A 25,011-nucleotide genomic window follows, 5' to 3' on the forward strand; every position below is an offset into this window, starting at 1 on the left:
CAAGGGTAGTCATATTCATAGAGACAGAATTTTGAATGCTGATTGCCAGGGGCCAGGGATAGGAGGGAATATGGGGGAGCTGTTTAATGGATACAGAGTTTCAGTTCTGCAAGATGAAAAGACTTATGGAGACTGGTTACACAACAATGTGAATATATTTACAGAGGAGGGAAAAAAAGAAACTTTTTTTCGCTGTCCTCTCATTTTTTGAACATGAGGCCTGCAAATTAAATCGACAAAAGGAAGAGTAACAGGAGAAAAGGCATACAAATTGTATTGATATTAATATTTTTGGTTTTTATGTGCATGGAGGCCTTCATGGAAAAGTCCTGAATACCCAAAGAAGTGGTTAAACTTGGTAGCTTATATATCATTTTAACAAAAACTGATAAATTGTGAAGAAGTGACAAGACAAAAATAAAACAAGACAAAACAAAAAAACCCAACAACAGCCATGTTTGGGCCCATGTTTGGGGTGGTAAACTGTGGAAAAGCAAACATATGGGAGAAACTAATGGCAGATAAAGGTTAATTAGTAAGTTTAGTTCAGTTTATGCATAATCATCTCAGTGCCATCTCTATTGAAAAAGGTGGTTGTCCCCTTCCTGGTTCAAGAGAGAGGGACACTTTCGAAAGGGAAATGCAGATGGGACACATAAGAGAGTTTTTTCTGTATCTGCAACTTCTCAGTTGCCTTCAACTTAAAATCATCTTTATGTCAAAGTGGTATGATTTGGGGTGGCATATTGTGATCCTCTTTATGCTTAACACTAATGAAATGTACACTTAAAAATAGTTAATAAAATACATTTTATACCATGTATATTTTACTGTAATTTTTAAAATTCAAAGTAATAGTATCAAAAAATTAAATAAAGAGATTGTTGAGGTGTAGTTCAAGTCTGAATTGGGTTATGCAGCATGCTTTCTGCTTACAGTGGTACGTAAATGTGTTCCTGAGAACATACCTAGAAATGCTTTAATCCACTTTCTTATTTGAAAGGAAAGTTATAGTGTAATATTATTATCCCAAAGATAATAATAATACCTATCATCTCCATTTTTGTCAAACATATATGTATTTATATGCATACATAAACACACACAAACATTCTTACACACCCCTTTTAATTTGGGTAGTGAAATTAATTCCACACATGAGCACATTATATAAATCAAGTATTAGAGAAATTATTATTATTACTCTCAAAATTTTTGCCAGCATATGAAAGTTGTAGTAATTCTCAGATTAAAAAGAAAAGATGTGGAACAGAGATGAGAAATCCAATTAATATTCTCATTTTCTCTTTCTCCTTTGTGCAATCAATCTTATATTTGTCATATTTTAATTCATGGAAAGGCAATCCATATAAACGGACAAGTACACTTATGAGCTTGAGCACAGAAAAAAAAACGTATACTACGGTTATTTTTGTTTTATGTAGTAAATAAACGTGTTGTCCTCTGAGAGCAACTTATTCAGAATTTGTATGCTACAGCTCTTCCACTAATAATGCAAGATGGCTCAAGTGTTTTTCTCTTTATCAGCTTGCATGTGTGCATACGTAAGAAGCAGTTATTTGGTCTAGGATATAAATAGCTGAAATAAATCTCCTATTTCCTCATTTTTTTTTCCCTGATGAAATATATTTAAATGCCAGCTGCATTATAACCTTCAAATAACTCAGTACCAGAACTTGAAGTGCTATTAAATGTCTGAATACAAGTAAATGCTAAAGAACCTTAGCATTTTGTTTTAATTGCCCATAGCTTTTTTTATAAATATTCACCCAATAATTATTGCTAATTTCTTATTCAAAAATAATTACAGAGTAAAGGGAAAAGCCGACTGCTTAAAAAGTTTCCTCACTTAGTTGAAAAAGGGAGCCTAGGGCATAAGAGAATCCTACAGAATAATAATAATAATAAACATAAACATTTCACCAGGAACTCAGGGCAATCCTATTCTTACTCTGTCATTTTTGCAATTATATGTGTGTTCACACAATACTGTTAATTAGTTGTTTATATAAATATATCCCTTTTACCTCCTCACAGTCAGGGGCTGTTATATGCATTTATTTGTTCTCAAAGCTAAATTTGTAGTAGGTGTGTGACAGGGGCTGTTTGGTTGGTTGATGACTGATTTGCTGATTTAATCAGTGAAAGGCAACTGGGGTTTAGAAAATGAATGTCTTGCCCAAGACCTAACAGTGAGCCATAGAGATAGATCTTAAACTTATGTGTTTGGCAATATATCTAGAGATTTTTCCCAATTACTTGAAGAATCTCTCTCCACAGTTGGCTTTTTCTTCCCATATTTGTTTTGCATGTAATGGTATAGAGTCCTGTACCTACCTCATTGATTATGGTCATAGTCATGTTTAATCTACTTCTAGGACAGCCTAGAAGCATGAGATAACATTGACTACTGATACCCAAGCAAACCAAAGTATGATTTTTGCTGGCATTCATTGGATATGCAATTCAAACCTATTTTCAAAAATAACACACACACACACACACACACACACACATCTATACATTTGCTTAATGATTATTCCTTTACTTTTGTATCTTTATGGAGTTTTACATATCCATAGATTCATTATGTTTCTAGCATTGACGGTTCCAGGAACTCAGTAAATATTTAACATCTCTATGTATTAGTAAAAAGAAATTATAATATTTAGTTTTTTAAAGTTCAATCAACTTGTCCAGATGTGGGTTTCTCAGAGAGGCTTTCCCTCACTATTCTCCACACCTTACCATTCTTAGGTCTTTTATTTATTCTAAATTCCATGAAGCAGGAACTTGGTTTTGTTCACTGTTATATCCCAAGGACACACAACAATATTTGGCACATATTAGCATATTAAGTGCTCAAAAATAATGCATTTAATGTCTCTTAGTGGATTTTTTAATTTGGTAACTCTCTAAATCTCTCTCTCTAGATATTAACATAAAGATCTTATGTTAAAATCCAAACAAAATGACATCTATTTACTTGCTTCCTCAAAACAGTAATATTTAAGCCCTGTTCTTACATCCAAACTACATAAATTTACAAAATCTTAGAACCGTAATTATTGAAAAACATGGTATTAAATCCCTAATGCTGACCATTAACACATTAAGCTAATATTCATTTTCCTCAAAGTTCTGAAATCAGAATTTTATGACATTTCACTTTTGTTTTTTAAGTTAGGGAGTTTATGGGCAAAGGAGAGACAGGGGTGGTAACACCATCAGTAATTTTATTTATATGTTTGTGCAGACTATAACAAGAATCCTAGAAATGTAGGGACTTCAAGAAAGTAAGAAATTTAGTAAGATCTTCAGCCTTAACTGCACTTAAAATATCCTATTACCATGACTATTTGTAATACTATCATTTTTTTATTAAATAAAGAGTATATACAAATGTATTACACATGTTAATAAATTAAGTATAGTAAATAAGTTAATTAATTAATGTAAATATTCAAACATCACTAGGAATGGACATTCCAGAACTTAACCCTAACTTGTCCTGATGTTTCATCACAATTACCTCAAGGAAAAAATATTTTTATCTACTCTCTTCTCTATGAAAACATGGGATATTTACTTAAATTTTTTGCTCTGAACATATCTTCAAATATTTGTAGATGGATATTAAGGCCAAACACAACATTAAACTATTAGGATAATTTTCTGAATCCAGTCAAGCCAGTTTAAGGCTATGTTCTAGTAAAATATGCTGAGATATTTGAATGAATTGACTGTGTGGTTCAGACACTTTGTAAGTAAATATCAACTCAACTTTTCCACTAAAATAAATAAAGCTCTTTTTAAAACTATTTCTCAATACCAATTTTGTACACTTTTATATAATTTATCAGTTATCACTGAGACTAACTTAATGTGTTCATATCTTTTTAAGATATAACTATCCAAAAATTGAACTGCAACTAATACCAAAATTGAAAAACAAAGTGTTTTCTACATCAAATGAGTATTGGCAGATTTCTACTTCTTTTAAACAAGTTTGGATATCTGATTCATGATTTATTTTTCAACATTAGATTTTCCCAGACAGTCACACAATTGAGTCATTCAACATGACTTGCAAATATCTCCAGTAAAACTCACATACATTTTATGATTTGTCTAGAAAGTTTGCATTGTTTTTATGTTTTCTTACTGATAGTACACACTATGGTGGTGCATTAAAATAAAATAAAAAATTATTCATTAATATTATTTCACAGAGTATTTTTAAAATCTCAAAATTCAAGCAGTAATAATCACAGTAAACAGGAGGTGGTTCAAGATAGTGATGTAGAAAAATCCTCAACTTACTTCCTCCCACAGACACACCAAATCTGCAGCTACATATAGAATAATTTCCTCTGAAAAAGACCTGAAAACTAGCTGATCAGCTCCTCCACAACAAAGGATAATGGGGTCACATTAAGATGGGTGGGATAGGCAGAGACTAGGTCTCATCAAAATCCCCACCCCAGGACAGCAACCCACAATCAACAACCCACAATCTGATCATAATCTGGTCTCACAAATACAGAGTTTTTCCCTGAGGAGCAAGAGGTTCATGCTCCACATCAGGGACCCCAACCCTTGAGACCTGCACTGAAGAGACAAGGCCTCAGAATGGCTGGCTTTGAAAACCAACAGAACTTGTGTTCAAGAAACCCAAAGGGATGTAGGAAGCTGAGAATCTCTCTTAAAGGGATCACATGTAGACTCATGCACCTCAAGACCCAGCACAAAAGCAGCAGTTTGAAAATCACTACCGGGCGCCTGGGTGGCTCAGTTGGTTAAGCGACTGCCTTTGGCTCAGGTCATGATCCTGGAGTCCCTGGATCGAGTCCCGCATCGGGCTCCCTGCTCGGCAGGGGGTCTGCTTCTCCCTCTGACCCTCCTCCCTCTCATGCTCTCTCTCATTCTCTCTGTCTCAAATAAATAAAATCTTTAAAAAAAAAAAAAAAGAAAATCACTATACCATGTGTGAAAGAGATTCATTTGCTAATCTTAAAGTGTTTGCTGGAGGAGCAGGGGTCTGCTGGGACTCTCTGGAGACAGAGATGCTGGTGAACACCACTTTGGAGCTCTCATTCTACATGCTAGAGCCAGTGATGATGGATGACATTTCTTTACACTCTTCCTAGTGCCAGTGAGTGTGCCCCAACCCTGCACTCTCCCATGCCTTTGCTAAAGCCGGCAGATGCATCCCACCTCAGTGCTCCCCTACAGCCTCCCTAAAGCTGGCAGGTATGCCCAGGTCCTGCACTACCCCACAGAACCACTAAACCAAGTGGGAACACCCTAGTCCCATGATCCCCATTGCCCCATTAAAGCTGGTGGGTGTGTACAGTCCATATAGGGGATGCCTCCTGAGTGTTCAACTACAGTGTATTTCTGGGCCCCATAGTACTGAAACAATTGGAAAGACAGTTTTTGGCAGGCTAACAACCCCAGGGCACAGCACAGACAGAAGACTGAAACATCTGGGGGCGCCTGGGAGGCTCAGCCAGTTAAGCAGCTGCCTTTGGCTCAGGTCATGATCCCAGGATCCTGGGATCAAGCCCTTCATCAGGCTCCTGGCTCAGCAGGTAGCCTGCTTCTCCCTCTGCCTGCCGCTCTCCCTGCTTGTGTTCTCTCTTTTCCTCTGTCAAATAAATAACATCTTAAAAAAAAAGAAGAAGAAGAAGTAGAAGACGACTGAAACACCTGAATCTTTCTGTGAAAAAGCCTATTTGCTTGTCCTGAAATTTTAGCCTAAGGGGCAGGCTACAGGTTCAGCACGAATCTTCAGAGGATAGAGTTGCTCTTAGGGAACATAGGCCAGGGGATGCCATCTTTGTGCTCTCCTGTGGCTGTGCTACAGCCAGCCAGTGCCTCCCAGAAAGGAGTTTATACAGTCATTTGGAGCTTTGATTTTTGTAATTGTTGCCAAGGAGATACTTCCCAAACACTTGGTCTGGAGGCCAGCAGGGTTTACAACTGTAGTCCCACAGGACTGTATATACTAGCATACTTTAAAAGCTGCTGTTTGAGGGTTTGATTTCCAATCAGCCTGAAACTAGGGGCTAAGATCCCTCCCTCTGCAACTCTGACAGGTCTTGATACGACCTCAAAAATAGGAATGGATCAGGAATAAATCAGGCTGTGTAGACAACTGCAAAAGTTTGAAAGACAACCAAGAGCTAGACAAGGTTGAAAGATAAGGTTCATCTTCTACATAAAGCCACTCCTTCAAGACTGAGAGAGGTAGGTGTTTCTCCTAATACATGAGTACAAACACAAAGAATCAAGGAAAATTAGGAAACAGATAAATATGTTCCAAATGAAAGAACAAGACTCTGGGAAAAAACCTTAATGAAAGGAAGATAAGTAATTTACCTGATAAACAGTTCAATGTAATGGTATAAGGATGCTCACTGACTCAGGAGAATGGATGAACATAGTAGAACTTTGACAAAGAGATAGAAAATATTAGAAAGTACCAAACAGAAGTCACAGAGCTGAAGAATAAGATAACTGAACTAAAAAGCACACAAGAGTTTTCAACAATAGACTAGATGAAGCAGAAAAAGGATTATTGATCTGGAAGAGGACAGTGGGACTCACCAAAGAAGAGTAGCAAAAAGAAAAAAAAAATTTTTTTAAAGGTGAAGATAGCTTAAGGGACCAACATCAAATAAAACAACATTTGCATAATAGGGGTCCCAGAAGGAGAATAAAGAGGGAAAGGGGCAGAAAACTTATCTGAAGAAATAATAGCTGAGAACTTCTCTAATCTGGGGAAGAAAACAGACATCCAGATCCAGGAAATCCAATGAGTATAAAAAAATGAACTGGAAGAGATCAACACCAAGACACATTATAATTAAAATGACAACAGTTAAAGATAAAGCATCTTAAATGCCACAAGAGAAAAAGGACTTGATATGTATAAAAGAACACCCATAAAACTATCAGCAGATTTTTCACCAGTAACTTTGCAGGCCAGAAGACAGGCATGATATACCTAAAGAGCTGAAGGGGAAAAACTTCCAACCACAAATACTCTATCCAGCAAAATTATCATCCAGAATTAAAGGAACTATAAAGAGTTTTCCAACAAGCAAAAGCTAAGGGAGTTCACACCACAAATGAGCCTTACAAAAAAATTTTAAAGGGACTTCTTTAAGCTGAAAAGAAAGAATACTAATTAGTAACAAGAAAACATATGAAAGTAAAAATCTCAATTGGTAAAGGTAAATAAATAGGAAAGGTAGTGGATTAAACTTATAAAGCTAGTATGAAGGTTAAAAGACAAAAGTAGTATAAGTGCCTATAATTTATTAAGGGATACACAAAATAAAAAGATGCAAAATGTGACATGAAAATATAAAATGGGGGGGTGGCAGTGAAAATGTAGTTTTAGAATATGTTCATACTTAACTTGCTATCAACTTAAAATAGACTGTTGTATATGTAGGCCACTGTATGTGAGCATTATGGTAACCAACCTCAAAGCAAAAATCTGTAGAAGATACACAAAAGATAATGAGAAAAGAACCTAAGCATAACATTAAAGAGAGTCATCAAACAACAAAAGAAGAGAGGAAAAGAAGAAAAACGAAACAATAAGTACAAAACTACATGAGAGTCAGAAAACAATTAACAAAATGGCAAATAGTGCATAGCTATCAATAATTACTTTAAATATTGTGGACATTGCTGCTATAAACATCAGGTGCATGTACAGATGTCCATCGACAGATGAATGGATAAAGAAGATGTGGTGTATATATACAACGGAATATTATGCAGCCATCAAAAGGAATGAAATCTTGCCATTTGCAACGACATGGATGGAACTGGAGGGTATTATCCTGAGCGAAATAAGTCAATCAGAGAAAGACATGTATCATCTGACCTCACTGATATGAGGAATTCCTAATCTCAGGAAACAAACTGAGGGTTGCTGGAGTGGTGGGGGGTGGGAGGGATGGGGTGTCTGGGTGATAGACAATGGGGAAGGTATGTGCTAGGTTGAGGGCTGTGAATTGTGTACGACTGTTGAATCACAGGACTGTACCTCTGAAACAAATAATACATTATATGTTAAAAAAAAAAAAGAAGAAGAAGATAGTAGAAGGGGAAGAACGAAGGGGGGAAATTGGAGGCGGAGATGAACCATGAAAGACTATGGACTCTAAGAAACAAACTGAGGGTTGTAGAGGGGAGAGGGTTGGAGGGATAGGTTAGCCTGGTGATGGGTATTAAAGAGGGCATGTTCTGCATGGAGAACTGGGTGTTATACTCAATGAATCATGGAACACTACATCAAAAACTAATGATATAATGTATGGTGATTAACATACATAATAAAAAAAAATAATTAAACATAAATGGACTAAATTCTCCAATGGAAAAAACAAAGACTGGCTGAATGGATTAAAACAAACAAAGAAACAAGTAAGACCCATCTGTATGATGCCTACAAGAAACTCACTTCAGATGTAAGAACATACACAGATTGAAAGAGAAGGGATGGAAAAAGATGTTTCATGCAAACGCAAACCAAAAGGAAACTGCAGCCTCTATTACTTTTATCAAATTAGATTTTAAAACAAAGTCTGTAATAAGACAAAGAAGGGCATTACATAATGATAAAGGATCAATCCAGCAAGAAGATATAACATTTATAAATACCTATACACCCAATACATCCAATATAAGAGCACCTAAATTTAAATAGCACATATTAACAGACCTAAAGGGAGAAATTAACAACAGCAGTATAGTAAGAGTAGGGTTTTTAAAACCTCACTTACATCAGTGGATAGATTGTCCAGCCAGAAAATCAATAAGGAAACATCAGCCTTAAACAATACATTAGACCAAATGGACTCTATAAATACAGAACATTCCACCCAAAACAGCAAAATACACATTCTTCTCAGGTGCATACGGAACACTCTCCAGGATAGATCATATGTTAAACCACAGAATGATAAACCACAGAATGAGTCTAAGTATATTTAAGAAGACTGAAATTATATCAAGCATCTTTTCCAACCACAATAGTATGAAAGTGGAAATAAATTACAAGAGGAAGACTAGAAAATTAAAAAAAAAATATGTGGAGATTAAACAACATGGTACTGAAAAACTAATGCGTCAATGAAGAAATCAAAAGGGAACTAAAACAAACAAAGAAGCAAACCAACAAAAAACCCTTGAGAATGGAAATGGAAATACAACACACCAAAATCTATGAGATGGAGCAAAAGTAGTTCTAAGAAGGAAGTTCACAGTGATATAGACTTATGTCAATAAGTGAAAAATCTCAATCTAGTTGTACACTTAACAGAACTAAAAAAGGAAGAACAAACAAAGCACATAGTACAAAGAAAGAAACAATAAAAATCAGAGCAGAAACAAATGAAATAAAAACTAAAAGGCAATAGAAAATATCAATGAAAGAGCTGGTAAAAGGATAACAAAATTGATAAACCTTTCACTAGACTCATCAAGGGGAAAAAAAAAAAAGAGAGAGGACCCAAATAAATAAATCAGAAATGAAAGAGCACAAGTTACAACTGATACTAGAAAAATACAAGGAATCAAAAGAGACTACTATGAACAATTATACACCACCAAATTGGACAGCCTAGAAAAGATGGATAAATTCCTAAAACATATAACCTTCCTGAATCATGAGGAAAGAGAAAATCTGAATAGACCAATTACTAGTAAGGAGATTGAATTAATAATCAAAAACTTCCCAACAAACAAAAGTCCAGGACCAGATGGCTTCACTGGGGAATTCTACCAAATATTCAGAAATTTAATACACACCCTTCTCAAACTCTTCCAAAAAAATTGAAGAGGAATGAATACTACAAATTCATTTTACAAGGCTGGCAGTACCCTAATACCAAAGCCAGAAAAGAACACCACAAAAAAGAAAATTATAGGCCAACACCCCTGATGTGCATAAATGCAAAATCTTCAACAGTTATTTGCAAATCTAATTCAATATTAAAAGGACCTTGCATAATGATTAAGTGTGATTTATTCCTGGGATGAAAGGATGGTTTAACATCTGCAAATCAATGTGACACACCATATTAACAAAATAAGGGATAAAAAATCGCATGATCATCTCAATAGATGTAGAAAAAAGCATTTGACAAAGTTCAACATCCACTTAAAATAAAAATGTTCAACAAAATGGGTAATAGAGGGAATATACCTCAACATACTAAAGGTTATATATGACAAGCCCACAGCTAACATCATACTCATAGGTGGAAAGCTGTTGCTTTGCCCATATTACTCAAAGTAATCTACAGATTTAATGCAATCTCTTTTCAAAATTACAATGGCTTTTTTCACAGAAATAGAACAAACAACCCCAAAATTTGTATGGAACCACAGAGGATCCCAAATAGGTAAAACAGTACCTGGAAAGAAGAAATAAGCTGGAGGCATCATGCTCCCTGATTTCAAAGTATGTTACAAAGTTTCAGTAACCAAACAGTATGGTATTGGCATAAAAACAGACCCATAGATCAATGGAACAGAATTGAGAGCCCCCAAATAAAACCATGCATAAATGATCAATTAATTTGTGAAAAAGGAGGCAAGAACATACAATGGGGAAAAGACAGTATCTTAATAAATGCTGTTAGAAAAACTGGACAGACAAAAGCAACAGAATAAAATTAGACCACTATCTTACACCATACCCAAAAAGTAACTCAAAATGGGTTAAAGATGTGAATGTTAAGACTTGAAACCATAAAACTCCCAGAAGAAAACAGACACAGTCAGCTCTTTGACATCTATCTTGGTGATGATTTCTTGGATCTGATTCCAAAGTCAAAAACAAGAAAAGCAAAAATAAACAAATGGGACTGCATCAATCTAAAAACTCCCTGCACTGCAAAGAAAACAGGAAACAAAATGAAAGGGCCACCTACCAAATGGAAGAAGGTATTTGAAAATCACATATATGATAAGGGCTTAATATCCAAAATATGCAAAGAATTCATACAACTCAATAACAATAAAACAAACAATCCAATTAAAAAATGGGCAGAGGATCTGTACAGACATTTTTCCAAAGATGATATACAGATGGCCAACAGGCATATGAAACTATGCTCATTATCACTAATCATCAAGCAATGGAAATCAAAACCTCAATGAGATATCACCTCACAACTGTCAGAATGGCTAATATCAAAAAGACAAGAAATCAGTGTTGGCAAAAATGTAGAGAAAAGACTCTCATACACTGCTGGTGAGAATGTAAATTGGTGGAGCCATTATGGAAAACAGTATGGAGGTTCCTTAAAATATTAAGGATAGGACTACCATATGATACAAAAATTCCTCTTCTGGGTATTTATCCAAAGAAGACAGAAACACACATTTGAAGTCACATAGCACCCTTATGTTCATTGCAACATTATTTACAATAGCCAAGATATGGAAATACCCTGTTTCCATCAATGGATAAATGAATAAAGAAGTGGTATATATACAATGGAATACTCGGCCATAAATATGAATGAAATCTTGCCATTTGCAACAACATGGATGGACCTTGATGGTATTATGCTAAGTAAAATAAGTCAGACAGAAAAAGACAAATACTGTATGATTTCACCTATAGATGGAATCTAAAAAACAAAACAAATGAATAAACAAAACTGATACAGAGAACAGATTGGTGGCTGCCAGAGGGGAGGAAGTTTGGGGGCTGGGAGAAATGGGTGAATGAGGTCAAGAGGTACAAATTTCCAGTTATAAAATAAATAAGTCATGGGGATACAATGTACAGCATGATTACTACAGTCAATAATATTGTGTTGCATATTTGATAGATGCTGAAGGAGTAAATCTTAAAAGTTCTCATCATGAGAAAAAAATTTTGTTTTTTGCATGCTGATAGATGGTAACTAGACTTATTGTGGTGATCATTTCACAGTATATGCAAATATCAAATCATTATGTTGTACCCTGAAATGAATATTATCTTATACATCAATTATACTTCAACTTAAAAGAAAGGCATGTGGTGTTTAGAAATTCTTGTAATAAAGATGTGTCAAACTCATACACACACAAAAACAAACAGTAAATATTGCATTTTGTGTAATTTTTATAGTAATCCATTTGAATTCTCCATTTTAAAATGCTGAACTGTTCTGTATTTTAAAGCTTAATTACTCAAGTACTTAATTTACTAAGTGATTCTTAAAAGAAGAAATGCATTGGCCACAAATATTTTAAACGATGCTCAATAAAGATTTTCCTTCTTTTTTTAAAGTGATGGTTCCGTACTAAAGCAGTTTTACCTTAATTGTCCCAGATCTCATATAAAATTTATGTTCTTATAGTTGAAAGTGAAGATTTCTTAAAAATTTGAAATAGTGTTTATATGTTTTTCCTGAATAGGTATCACATTTATCCATTTTATCACAACATGGTATATAAAACAAAGGAAGAAATGCATTATTATAATGGTATAAACAGCATCTAAAATGTTCAAAATTACTTAGAAGAATATGCTTATTGTATATCTTAAATGTGTCTATGTACAAACATACAAATATGGACAAAACTACCTATAAAATGATATAGGTCTTTGGAATGCATAAATGTAATATTCAATGTTTTAGTCTTTTGCTAGACACCAGAAACGTCCATAATATGTAGTTATTTGTGGTTTTTCTTTTTTTTTGTTTTTGAGAGAGAAACATTTCAAAAGCATACAAGGGTGTACAAAACCTGTTACTTAGCTATCACATAAACCTGACAATCGAGCCCCACCATCTCAACAAGATTTGGTTACTCCATTTTGGTCTTATTTGAAGTAATTTAGAAAGGAAAAAAAAAATCAGATTTAGTTCATATGATGTTAACATCACTATTCTACTAATGTAGTATAACCCCTTATAGGTGGCAGACGTTATTTGTATTAACTGTGATTTTATTCTATATGGAAAAAGCCATTACATGTCTAAAAGAATAACTTCTATTTACATAGAGGTGGGATCTGAAGCATATTTGTAAACTTGGCAATTTTCTAAAGTCTCAGGACATATCTTTTCTAAGCGCCAAGAGTTTGCTTTATATTACTAGGATGACAATATTGCCACTAAATATTCTGATTTTTATTACACCCATTTAAAATATGTTCAGCTATCTAGAGCATGGCTTACAGTTAATCACAAACAAGTTGAATTTTTCAACATCATTTTGCATGCAGTATTACTATTTCCAAGTGAATATTTCTTCCTTGGCTGATAACTGAGCATTCTAATTATAAATAGTAGCATAAATCACTGGAATCCATAATAAATAAGGTTTAAAGGGTCAAAGAATCATACAGGCATTTGGCCATTTTTACACTGGAAGCAAAGCATATAGTTTTTTAATACAAAGTATAAGAGCTTTCTATGCAGGCAAGCATATAACCTAACAGAAAGCATGTTTATTTTGTATTTGGCAAGATAAAGCAAAACACACACACAAAAAAACATCTCACAAAGAGAAACCTGTTAGGCTTGTATATTCTGCAATGTCTTTGCAAGTAAACTATTTTGCTCTGCCAGAGAAGAAAATATTTCATATTTCTCATCATATGCATGCACAGCACATCCCTGCTGTGGCATGGGTATTCAGAACCACAGAGATCCAGAAGTTCGGAGATACTGTGAGATACAGAGATTACCAATATAAAAGATTATAAAATGCATGTAAACTCACCCTTCTAATCTCACATCCGGTAGACTTCTGTTAAGGGCAATCAAATCACTGGCCATAAGGTTAAACTGATTGATTTTAAACAGTTCTTTCATTTTCTCCTGGTCATCTTTAGGAATCAGCACAGCCTTTCCCATTTCTCCTGGCCCTTCTTGGTTTCTTGAAATAACAGCTGTAAGACACACACAGGTACACACACACATACAAACACACAGATAATGAACTGAATAAATAAACTCACATGTTAGATTAGATTCTGAAGTCTATTATTTATATACTGGCCTAATAATATAATCATCAAGTCCTTAATGCTTATTTACAAACCATATACTACACTAATGAAACCTATTTTAATTCATTATCTCAATGCTGCATGTTGTCTTTTAAGTCTAGACATATTATATGATTTGACTAATCATTTAGAATTGATAAATAAGCAATACAAAGTACCAAAACTTAAAACTTTGTCATATTTTTTAATATAAAATTATTAGAAAAGGGATGAACTTGGGCACTAGGTAGACAAAATTGTGCAAAATAAAAGAGAACTTTTGAAAATATACCAAGATAAATTTATTTTCACATCCAATTAAATGTTTTGATATTTCACATATCTACTCCCACTGCATCTTTATAAAAGCAAGCAAGGTTGATAACCCATTTCAATTGCAATTTGATTCCTCTGTCAAAGCATTTTCAAAAAATAAAAGAACTTTCATAGTTGTGACATATAATTTCAAATGTCAAGTTGAATTTGGACACTATGTGCTCCATAACTGGAACTTAACAACAATATTCTGGGCTTGACTATTTATTAAGAAAACTCAGGATCCCATATACAGGCTAATGTTCTGGTCCTTTCCCTGCAAGTTATCTCAACACTAATGTCCCCTCTTGCTCCAAAATACATGTTTCAATGTGTGTATGTGTATGTGTATGTGTGTGTGTGTGTGTTTGTTAATATATAATAAAAAAAAATTCCAGTCAATCCTAATGGGCCCTTAATTTACTCTCCATAATGATGTTAAATTAAGTTAAAATGAAAGGAATGTGGTCTGGTCTTGACTCTTCCAATGTGTTGCTATTTTATTTCCTAACACATTAATCTTACTGAAATTAGCTTCCCACATTACTTTTAAGGGCAAATACTTGGACCCAAATTACCTTAAAATTATAAAATTTATAAAGGATATAAAGTCTATGAAAATAATTTGTAAATTATAACATTTCATAAAAACACAAATTCCAAAATAATAGAATAGGCTTGAAACTAGAACATAATAAGCAAACTTTTGTCTGCCTTGATGTTTATAGTTAGAGAACATCTAGCCTGATATTACTAGTACTAATAAACAATTGGATCACTCAGGTGATTATTCTCTTTGAAAGGTTATCCTGACTTTGGAATGGCATGAGTCAGACTATAAAAGAGAATAAGCATCTCTAAGGACCTTCAGATATGGGTACGAAGAAGGTAATGAGCCCGGAAATCCTCTGATACACAGAAAAAGAGTAAGAATTAGGAAAATTTTAAATGAAAAAATTATGTGTATCCAACCCCAAACTATTTAAAAAGCTGTCATCTAAAGAAAGTTTATAAAGAGTCTCATTCACTTTATGAAGCAAAAATAGAAATGATGGCAGGAATTTTATGAAAAAGCACATTTTAGTCAATTTAAGAAATAAAATTCTAACAGCAGTATTTTACTTTGGGAGTTAGTATGCTTATTATCCCTAAACTCAGATGAAGTTGGTGGAGTTGGCTTTCAGTGAATTTGTGCTCTTGGTGAGATGCTGGACTTGGATAGGTATTGAGGTCACAGCCCTTGGGCAGGGTAACTGACAAGAGAAGAACAGGAATACACCATTTAAAGTTGACTTTTTCTCGTAAAATGATGGCAGTTATGGGAGGAGAGAAGAAAGATTTTTTAAAAAGTAACATGATAAAAACAAATGCATATATATACTTACATACTTGTTATTTTAAAAAAAGAGCATAGAGCTCAAGGGAAAAACTAAGAAAATAGCATTAAATGAATAGCTGTTCAAAATAATTTTCTTAAATAAAATTTAAAAAATTCTTCAGAAAATAAAAAAGTGATTAAAGAACTTGAGGTTAAGAATTTTTAGAAATTAAGAAAGCAATTCACCATTTACAGGTTTTTTAAAATTCCCTCTATACACTCCAACAAAAGTATATGACATTGCAGAAAAATGCACCAGAGTCAACATCTAGGAAGCAGACAGGGATGACATTTATTCTATGTGGAAAAGACACGACACTCAGCTACATCTTAGGGCATGAAGATCAAGTTGCCCACAAAAGTATTTGGTTTTTGCAGCATATTCAAAGATGCAGCCATTTGCTTTGCTTAGCATTCTAAGGATGACATGTCAGTGGTAGTAAGTGTGATCATGTTACAGAATTATCATCAATAAAAACAAAATTGTCATAAACAGTATCCTTATACCTAGAACCAGTTAGCAAGCACCTGTAATCATTCTCCTTTATTATTCTCATTTTCTTAGTGGAGAATAGATAACAACTTAATGTGTATCAGGTTAAGTATCTCTTCCCTAAAGTTAAATATTTTTTCTATACTAGCCTCTAATGAATGCATATTTGACATTTTCTAAAATGTTTTTTTTTTCTTTTGCATAAGCAGACCTATTGGTATTTTTCACCTTGTTCAAGCAAAAATGAAAAAGAATGCTAATTACAATGTGGAACTAGCCTTTTTCTTTTTCTGGGTTTTACCTGGAAGAATGCACCTTGCTAGAAAATACTTGTTAGATTTTTTCTTCAATTAATAGAAATAGTAAATGGGAAAGATTAAGTGATTGGGTATGTGGCTTATCTCTGATTTGCATTTTGTTTAAAAAGCAACTCCTATTTTTTTTTTCTAACCTATTGATTTCTCTCTTCTACATAGCTAAAAAAAAAAAAAAAAAAGACCACCTACATCCAAACAATATCATGCTCCCCCACAGCCAAACTTTAAAAAAAAAGAATCATCATTAAAGTATTGATTCAACTTTTCTGCTCTAACAGGCAAATGTAATACGAAAGGCAACAAAATCTATATTATGATTCCATTATTATTAACTTGAAAACAAATGGAAAGTCCCAATTCCAAAGCTAGTTTGAACTGCAAAAATAATACGCTGTGCTCTAAGTTATTTTCTTCCTAATTATGTGGTGAAATCATTAAAAATAATAATTAGCTTCACTCAAAATGACATTATAAAGCTTGTAGAAATATAAAAGCAGAATCATTACATATGTGTGTGTATGTATATATATATATTTCATTTTTTTAACATAGTACATACTGCAAAGATTTTGAGGAGATTCACTTTAATCTTAGAATTCCTATTGATAAAGAGATACTACTAAAATATAAAAATATGACTATAAACAAACCAATCGATTAATCTATCAAAGGAACACTATATATTAATTTCAATATTGGTTATATAGATTGCATTATGAACATTTTTTTTTCAATTGCAGAAATGTCCCATTAACAATGAGCATTATTTATTTAAAAAAACAGAGTTAAGACAATCTATATCTAGGAAAAAAACCTGAGTAAGAAAACTTCAAGTTTATTTTCTTTTATTTCATATATATACATATATATATTTTTAAGATTTTATTTATTTATTTGACAGAGAGAGACACAGAGAGAGGGAACACAAGCAGGGGGAGTCGGAGAAGGAGAAGCAGGCTTCGCACGGAGCAGGGAGCCCGATACAGGGCTCGATCCCAGGACCCTAGGATCATGACCCGAGCCAAAGGCAGACGCTTAACGACTGAGCCACCCAGGCACCCCATATACATATATATTTTTTAAGATTTTATTTATTTATTTCAGAGAGAGACAGAGAGAGAGCATGAGTGGGGGGAAGAGCAGAAAGAGAGGGAAATTGAGAATCCCAAGCAGACTCCATGCTGAGTGCAGAGCCCATCGTGGGGCTCAATCCCAGGACCCAGAGATCATGACCTGAACCAAAATCAAGAGCTGGACAGTTAAATGACTGAGACACCCAGGTGCCCATTAAGTTGATTTTAAAGTAATAACTTTATTCTGTTAAAGAACACAGTAATATATGATGTATGTTGGTAAAAGCATAATATTGAACCAAAACCTAATGTTATTCCAGGTGCTATGCCCTCCAGGAAATTACTTCAAATTGTATTTCCATTCTCAAATTTACTCAATTGTTAATTTCTGTATATTTGCCTTTAAAAGCTTTCTTTTCGGTAACACTACAGCTATTCTCTCACTTTTATCATTTCTAATTTGTCAACCGTAATAAATTTAAAACCCTGACTTTCAGTCTCTCTCATCTTTGAATATTCATACTCCATTGCTAATAAATCAGTTTCTGTGAGATAGTGCTTTTTGTCTTGCCAATCATAAATGTGTTTGTGGTGGAGTCAGAGATGAGGAAATCAAACCATCACTGGGACACACTTCCACAATCCAAACCATTTTGCCTCCCCTCAGGGTTCCCTAGGCCATGCTCTTTTGCCAATCTAAAGACCCTGAATTTGTCAAGGATAATTCTTATTTAGGAACAAGGAACTTTATATTTACTCACTTAGGCCCATTTCTGTTAGAAACAGTAATTGATACTACAACATATAGCTTAATAATATATATTATTAAATATATTAAATAATATTATTAAATAATCAAATTCATTGTATTTAATGCATAAATAAACAGCAATTCACTTACTATCTCTTTGAAAAATAACTATATACAACTTTTATAAATCTGACACATCTGGCAATAACATTTTTTTTTTCATTTTTTCCTAGCCATATGTGGTGTTCTGATTTTTGTCCATTACATTTCAGTAACTAGATTTTTATGTGGCAAGAAAGTTGTAAATAGCAAGCCCTGACTGGATGAAGTCCAGCAGACATTAACTACTGTTTCCCAGGAGGGCCTCCCATTAGGTATTAATAAGATAGTATTTTTACCAGCTAGCTAAGTGAGAGATCACCTGCAGAACCAGGGGGACACTGATTGCCAAACTTTCATTTATTTTTAAATAAAAAGTATATTATTACTATTTTTTTAAAGATTTTATTTATTTATCTGATAGAGAGACACAGTGAGGGAGGGAACACAAGCAGGGGGAGTGGGAGAGGGAGAAGCAGGCTCCCCGCTGAGCAGGGAGCCCGATGTGAGGCTCGATTCCAGGACCCTGGGATCATGACCTGAGCCAAAGGCAGACGCTTAACGACTGAGCCAACCAGGTATCCCAAAAAGTATATCATTTTTATGAGAAATAAAAATAATACATGTGCATTTAAAAGAAAAGAAGAAAGAAAGATAATAGAGATAAAGATGAGAAAGAGACAGAGTTGGGGGTAAGCAGGCACTATGAAAAAGAAAGTGAACAATCATTGAAACTACTGCTTGGCAGAAACATATTTATGTATGTAAAATAGAATCATTCATACACACTGAATTTTATCATTTCATTTAGCATGATCATTATTATTAATGTTTATTTTTATCATTTAAATAGCAATTTGGGGACTCTTTCTAAATAAATATGTGAATCCACACCTACTTTCTATTGGCTGCAAAGTATGCCATAGCTTGGCTATACCATGATTTATTTAACCAATCCTTTGTCACTGAACACGTATGTTGTTTCAGTAATTTCTATTATAAATCATGATTCAATTAATATACTTCATTATGCATCCATCCTTAAAAATTTGTCTGAAAATTTATTTTGAAAAAGTGGCAGAAATTTAATGAAGAAATTATATAGTAACCATGCTATATAGGAATTATTTTTTTTATCATCTCTGACTTTCCATATATTCCTTTGGCTAGGAAGTATCTTCTATCTCTGATGATCAAAATAGTCCCTGTTCACCAATTTCAACTTTAAGGAAAGGTAATTGTTCTCTCCTCCATGATTTTATAGCTCTTTAACTTTACTCCATTATCCTTTTTATAGGATTATAAATTACCACTATCTGTTTATGTGTTATGGCAGAGAGTCTATTGAGCCCATTTTCTCTCCTACCTGGACACACAGCCATACAACATTTCCCAGCCTCCCCTGTAGTTAAATGTGTCTTGTAACTGAGGATAGAAATGATATGAGCCAAACCCAGGCCTAGTGATATTCCATGCTCTTTCCCTCAATACAGCAACTCTGGAAGCCATGTTGAAAACAGCAAGGGGTGGGAGGACAGCTGGGTGGCTCAGTTGGTTAAATATCCAAGTCTGGATTTCAGCTTAGGTCATGATCTCAGGGTTGTGAGATCAAGCCCTGCATCAGGCTCCATGCTAGGTGTGGAGCCTGCTTAAGATTCTCTCTCTCCCTCTCCAGGGCCAAAACAAAAAAATAGTAACACGGATGTGTGAATCACTACTTGGAGGAGAGTCACTGACTAATAAGGTATACATATTGCATAATTTACATGAAAGAAAAACAACTCTATTTTGCTAAACTGTTGGGATTTGGGACCTATTATCCCCAATAGCATTATTTTTACTAATGCACCTCATTCTTTCCCCTTTAGTTTATGAAGACTCGCCAATGCATTCTGCCTCAACCCAGTGCCTGGCACTGTTCATTCAATCAGTGAACAAGTTGAAAAAGATAAAAGAAAATTTTCAGGCACTCTAGTTCTATGGAAAGACTGATGAGACAGAGGAATTAAAATAGAGGTTTTCCCCATCTCAGAGATATATAAAAGTATCCATTGTGGTATTTAAAAAAATGAAAAACCTCTAGTTTATTAACTAGAATTTAAATAATAACCTTAAAAAAATACTATTTTGTATACTTGAAATTTGCTAAGAGAGTAGATCACCAATGTTCTCACCATAAGAAAAAAAAAAACAAACTATGTGAGGTGATAAGTATGCTAATTAGTTTCATTGTGGTAATCATTACAAAATATCCACATATATCAAAATCCACATTGTACACCATAAATCTATACAATTTTTATTTGTCAGTTACACCACAATAAAGCTGGAAACAAAGTAAATGAATGAATGAATGAGTGAATGAATGAATATTATATGCCAATGCACATAAGTATTACGTGGATGCCCATATCACATCTTCCTTCAATGTTCCATACAAGACAATGAAACACAGCTTATAAACTATGACTCAAGAATTCTTTTTAAAAAAACATATTCTAAGGAAGGATAGATATGATATGTCCAAAGTTTTACCTACATCGATGATTAAAGTAGTATTATGTGTTTGTACATGCAGGTGAAAATAAATGTATATTCTCTCTCTCTCTGTATATACATATATGCACACACAGTAAATACTATAAACTGTGTTAAATACAATGAAAACTCCACAGTAATTACAAATTTCCTATACAAAAGTTTGTAATGATATGGAAGATGTTCATATTATAATCAAATGAGAAACAGGGATCATGAAATGATGTTACAAAATAAGCCCATTTCTATAAGAAATTAAGTTCCATGATGTATATGCACATGTTACCAGTAAAGATTAGCAGTGGTTCATTAGATTAGAGGAGTTTTACATTCTTTCCTTGGCATTATCTGCGTTTTCTAAATCAGTTCATCACCTCATAAGGTGATTTCAGCCACATATTAATCAGAAATCTGGCTTCAGTGAAGACAGACACAACTTGCTATGACAGAGACAGGTACAAAGTAAAGGCAGTAGATGCTGGGGGCATGAGAACAGAGGGATCAGAGTTGTGTGGAGTTCCTGAAGGAAGGAAAGCCTCTCAATGCACATAAGATGAAAAGCAGGTAGATCACCCATAAGGAATTATGATTTTTTCCAGCAGGTAAATTCTTTCCAGGAGCTTCACTACAATTTACAGCTAAGGAAAACATTTAGCTGAGCAAGGACAAGTAGCAAAGTTCTTGGTTTCTTTTTAGGAAAAAGCAAATTCTTATATTAGTATAAAATGTTTTACTTTTTTTTCCCCCACATCATCCTTACGAAATATTCCACACATTTATTAATCCAGGGCTATTCTTACATACAGTAAGAGGTTGTTTGGCACATGTTACAGTCATAAATGTTTCCTGGAAATAATTGGCCCAGCATTTAAAGTGTTCACTGAGGTAATAAAATACTGCTGAAATATGAAATTATTTCCTTCTACATTAAGAATGAGCTTCCTCATTAAAAGCATTTAAAAGGCCCTCATCTGGCAATGGCGCTAGTAATAGCCTTAGTTTGAGCTTTAAGTAGGAAATCCCATCCCCCACCTCTGCCTACACTGCCAAAAAAAAGAACTCTTTGTTAACAAAAGCACCAACTGGGGCTGTCAGCTGCTTTGGGAAGCCCTTTGTAAAGGCACATTTCAAGTGGAACAATGGCCATTTCGTTTATTTTATTTTAGGATTTTATTTATTTATTTGAGAGAGAGAGTTCAAAGGAGTGGAGGGAGGGGCAGAGGGGGAGAAGCAGAAGCAGACTCCCCATTTAGTGCGGGCCCCGCACACATGACCTGAGCCTGAGTCAGAAGCTTAACCAACCGAGCCACCCAGGCACCCCAACAATGGTCATTTTAAAGAAGCCCCTTACACAGCCCAACATTCAGTATAAACTGTTCCTAAGATACACAATGATACACTCTCAGTATTTGATATATCATCACACGTATGATTCATCAAGTTTGCAAAAATATACCCACTTCGTCCACCTCCTTACCCCCCACCCAGCATAAAGGTAAAGATAGCTTGAGGTAGGGATCTATGCTAATCTTTGAGCAGCAGCTGACAGTTTGGGCCACTGGTAAGGAGGGATTTAAAAGTTGATGACAAGAAGTTCTGATGAAGTATACAAGTGGTCCCCTTAAAAAGAGCATAAAATATGGATATTCGTGTTCCATTTAATCTTCCAGATAAGGCTTCCACTGCAGAGGAACCTCTCAATAATCAGATGTACAAAATTATCTGTCCTACAGCTGTTAGTCTCTCTTTTCAGTTAATCCAAGTGTTGGCTCAATGGGAAAGATACTAGTAGGCCAGGATAACACAAGGGAAGACTATGCCTACGTTTGACAACATGACCTTCTCACCATAGTTGATATGGTTATGGCCAACCAGCTTGCTGATAGCAGAAGACAACACAAAGCCATTCATAGGACACATTCTTGACTAACTGGAATGAGGTTGATTCTACTGGACTCCTTTTATCACTATGGGGAAATATGTTTTCTTGCAGGAAGAGACATATCTGGAATCCGTCTTCTCTAGTCACAATTCTGTCAGCACCACAACTTGTAGGCTTACAAAATCCTTATTTTCCTTGGATTTTGACATAATCTTACCTCAGACAAGGGGAAGTAATTTATATCAAAAGAAATATGTCCATGGGCTCACCCCAAAAAATCCACAGTCTCAACATCTAGAAGCAGCAGATTTGATAGAATGGAATAATCTGCTAAAGGCTATAGCATCTTTTGGGAGACAAAATCTTGTGGATTTGGGATGATGTCCCACTGGATGTTATAGACCTTACACCAATATCCAATGCTTGATGTCATCTCTCCTACAGACAGAATGCACCGGGGTCCAGAAACTAAGGAATCTTAATTCCTTAAGAGAGTGGCCTCTTTCAGCAAAAAGGTAGAAGTGCACTAGTTTCCACAGAAGAAATGCTTCCACTAGACAACACAATCTTTGTTAAATTGGAAGCCGAGAATGCCCTCTGGCCATCATAAGCTCCTCAGGCTGTTAAACTTAGTGGCAAAGAAAGGGACAACAATAATGGTTGAGGTGATTGATGTTATTTAACAATAGGAAATCAGATTGCTGCCACACAATGGAAGCAAGAAGAACTATTTCTGGAACCTAGAGAGGTTTCTCTAGATTGCCTCACTTCTGTAAAAGGCCGGTTAACAGAATAATGAAGCAATGCAATCAAGGCAGAAGCAATCAAAGGCTCATACCACAGGATCATATAACCAGGTAAAGAATACCACAGCCCAGTCACTGACAGAGCTTAGAATACACACTGAGTGGATGTAGCTAAAAGAATATATAATTGTCATTTAAGGTCTCATGAGAAGTTACATAAATCATGGGACTATGGCAGCTATATTTTATGTTAATTAAGAATTTCTTTCCCCACCTTTTTTCTAGATTATCTTATATAAAGAGTACTGAGCTTTGCTAATATTTCAGATTTTGTTTGGGAATATGACTAAAATGACATTAATTCATGAGGCTGTGGTAGGCAATGGGATTCATGTATCCCTTGTATTGAGACACCTATTCTTCATCAGGAAAAGAAAAGATGCTGAGAATAAAGAGGAGCGGAATGCAGGAAATTTTCAATTTATTCCTGCAGATCCACACTCCATTCTCTTTCTCAAACTATTCCTGAGGAGGCTGACCTGTATGGACCACATTTGTGTACTTCCTTCCCTGGCGTCAGATTGGATCTGGCCAACGGGAGGAACCAGTAAGAGTTTGGAGGGTGGCAAAAAATAAATAAAGTCAAGATATCTGCTCCCTTGGTTCCTCCTTGGGTAGTGGCCATCACCTGTCCCCACAGTCTCTGTCAGGTGGCCCTCTGCAAAAAGGTATTTTTTATGAGTTCATATAATTGCTTCCTCCCTTTCCTTTAAGGTCTAGAAGTAGTGATGACTTAACCCCTGATTACTAGCCCAGAGTACAACCAACCATTCCTTGTTGCTTTATCTAAACTCTGTTGACTCCCGTGTGAATAGTTCTTGTATTATACTTTCCTTGGCTACTTGCCTGAAGTGTGCCATGTGTTTCCTGCTGATAAAAATTTTTAGAAAGGTATGTGAGAGCTGTAGTGGATACCCTACTTACATGATAAAGTTTACAGTTAAACCGCTCTAACAAGCACTTAACCCATCATTTTTTCTGTATTCAATTCTACTTTTCAATTTAACTCCCTAATATGCTTTCTTAAAAGTCTTCAACATTTTTGGGGGTCATATTCTTCAACCAATTAAAAAATATGTGACTACATATCTGTAATATATTATGATTATTTGTTGATGATTAACAGAGGTATTATAGCAAACCAAAAATAGAAAAGTTAAAGTAGGGTAAAAAATAAAGAGCAATTCTAATATATTCTTTTTCCACCCCAATAAAGTATCTTATGCATCCTTGGGGTGCATATAGTACATTCTGGAAATCACTGTCAATAAATCAATCATAACACGCATTTCTTCTTGTCTCAAGACATTTT

The 25,011-nt window shown here is 34.7% G+C and overlaps 1 protein-coding gene across 1 annotated transcript in view; it reads right to left on the reverse strand.

Annotated features, from left to right (window-relative positions):
- Window positions 1–25,011, reverse strand: part of GALNT13 (polypeptide N-acetylgalactosaminyltransferase 13) — a 404,828-nt gene that overhangs the window by 158,110 nt on the left and 221,707 nt on the right. The window contains exon 4 of the mRNA XM_081815482.1: window positions 13,780–13,948. Coding sequence (XP_081671608.1) covers window positions 13,780–13,948 — 169 coding nt within the window. The remainder of the gene's footprint in view (window positions 1–13,779; window positions 13,949–25,011) is intronic.

The sequence above is a fragment of the Leptonychotes weddellii genome, chromosome 3 (genome assembly GCF_054177405.1).
Source record: "Leptonychotes weddellii isolate Sample4059 chromosome 3, ASM5417740v2, whole genome shotgun sequence".
Taxonomy (NCBI): domain Eukaryota; kingdom Metazoa; phylum Chordata; class Mammalia; order Carnivora; family Phocidae; genus Leptonychotes; species Leptonychotes weddellii.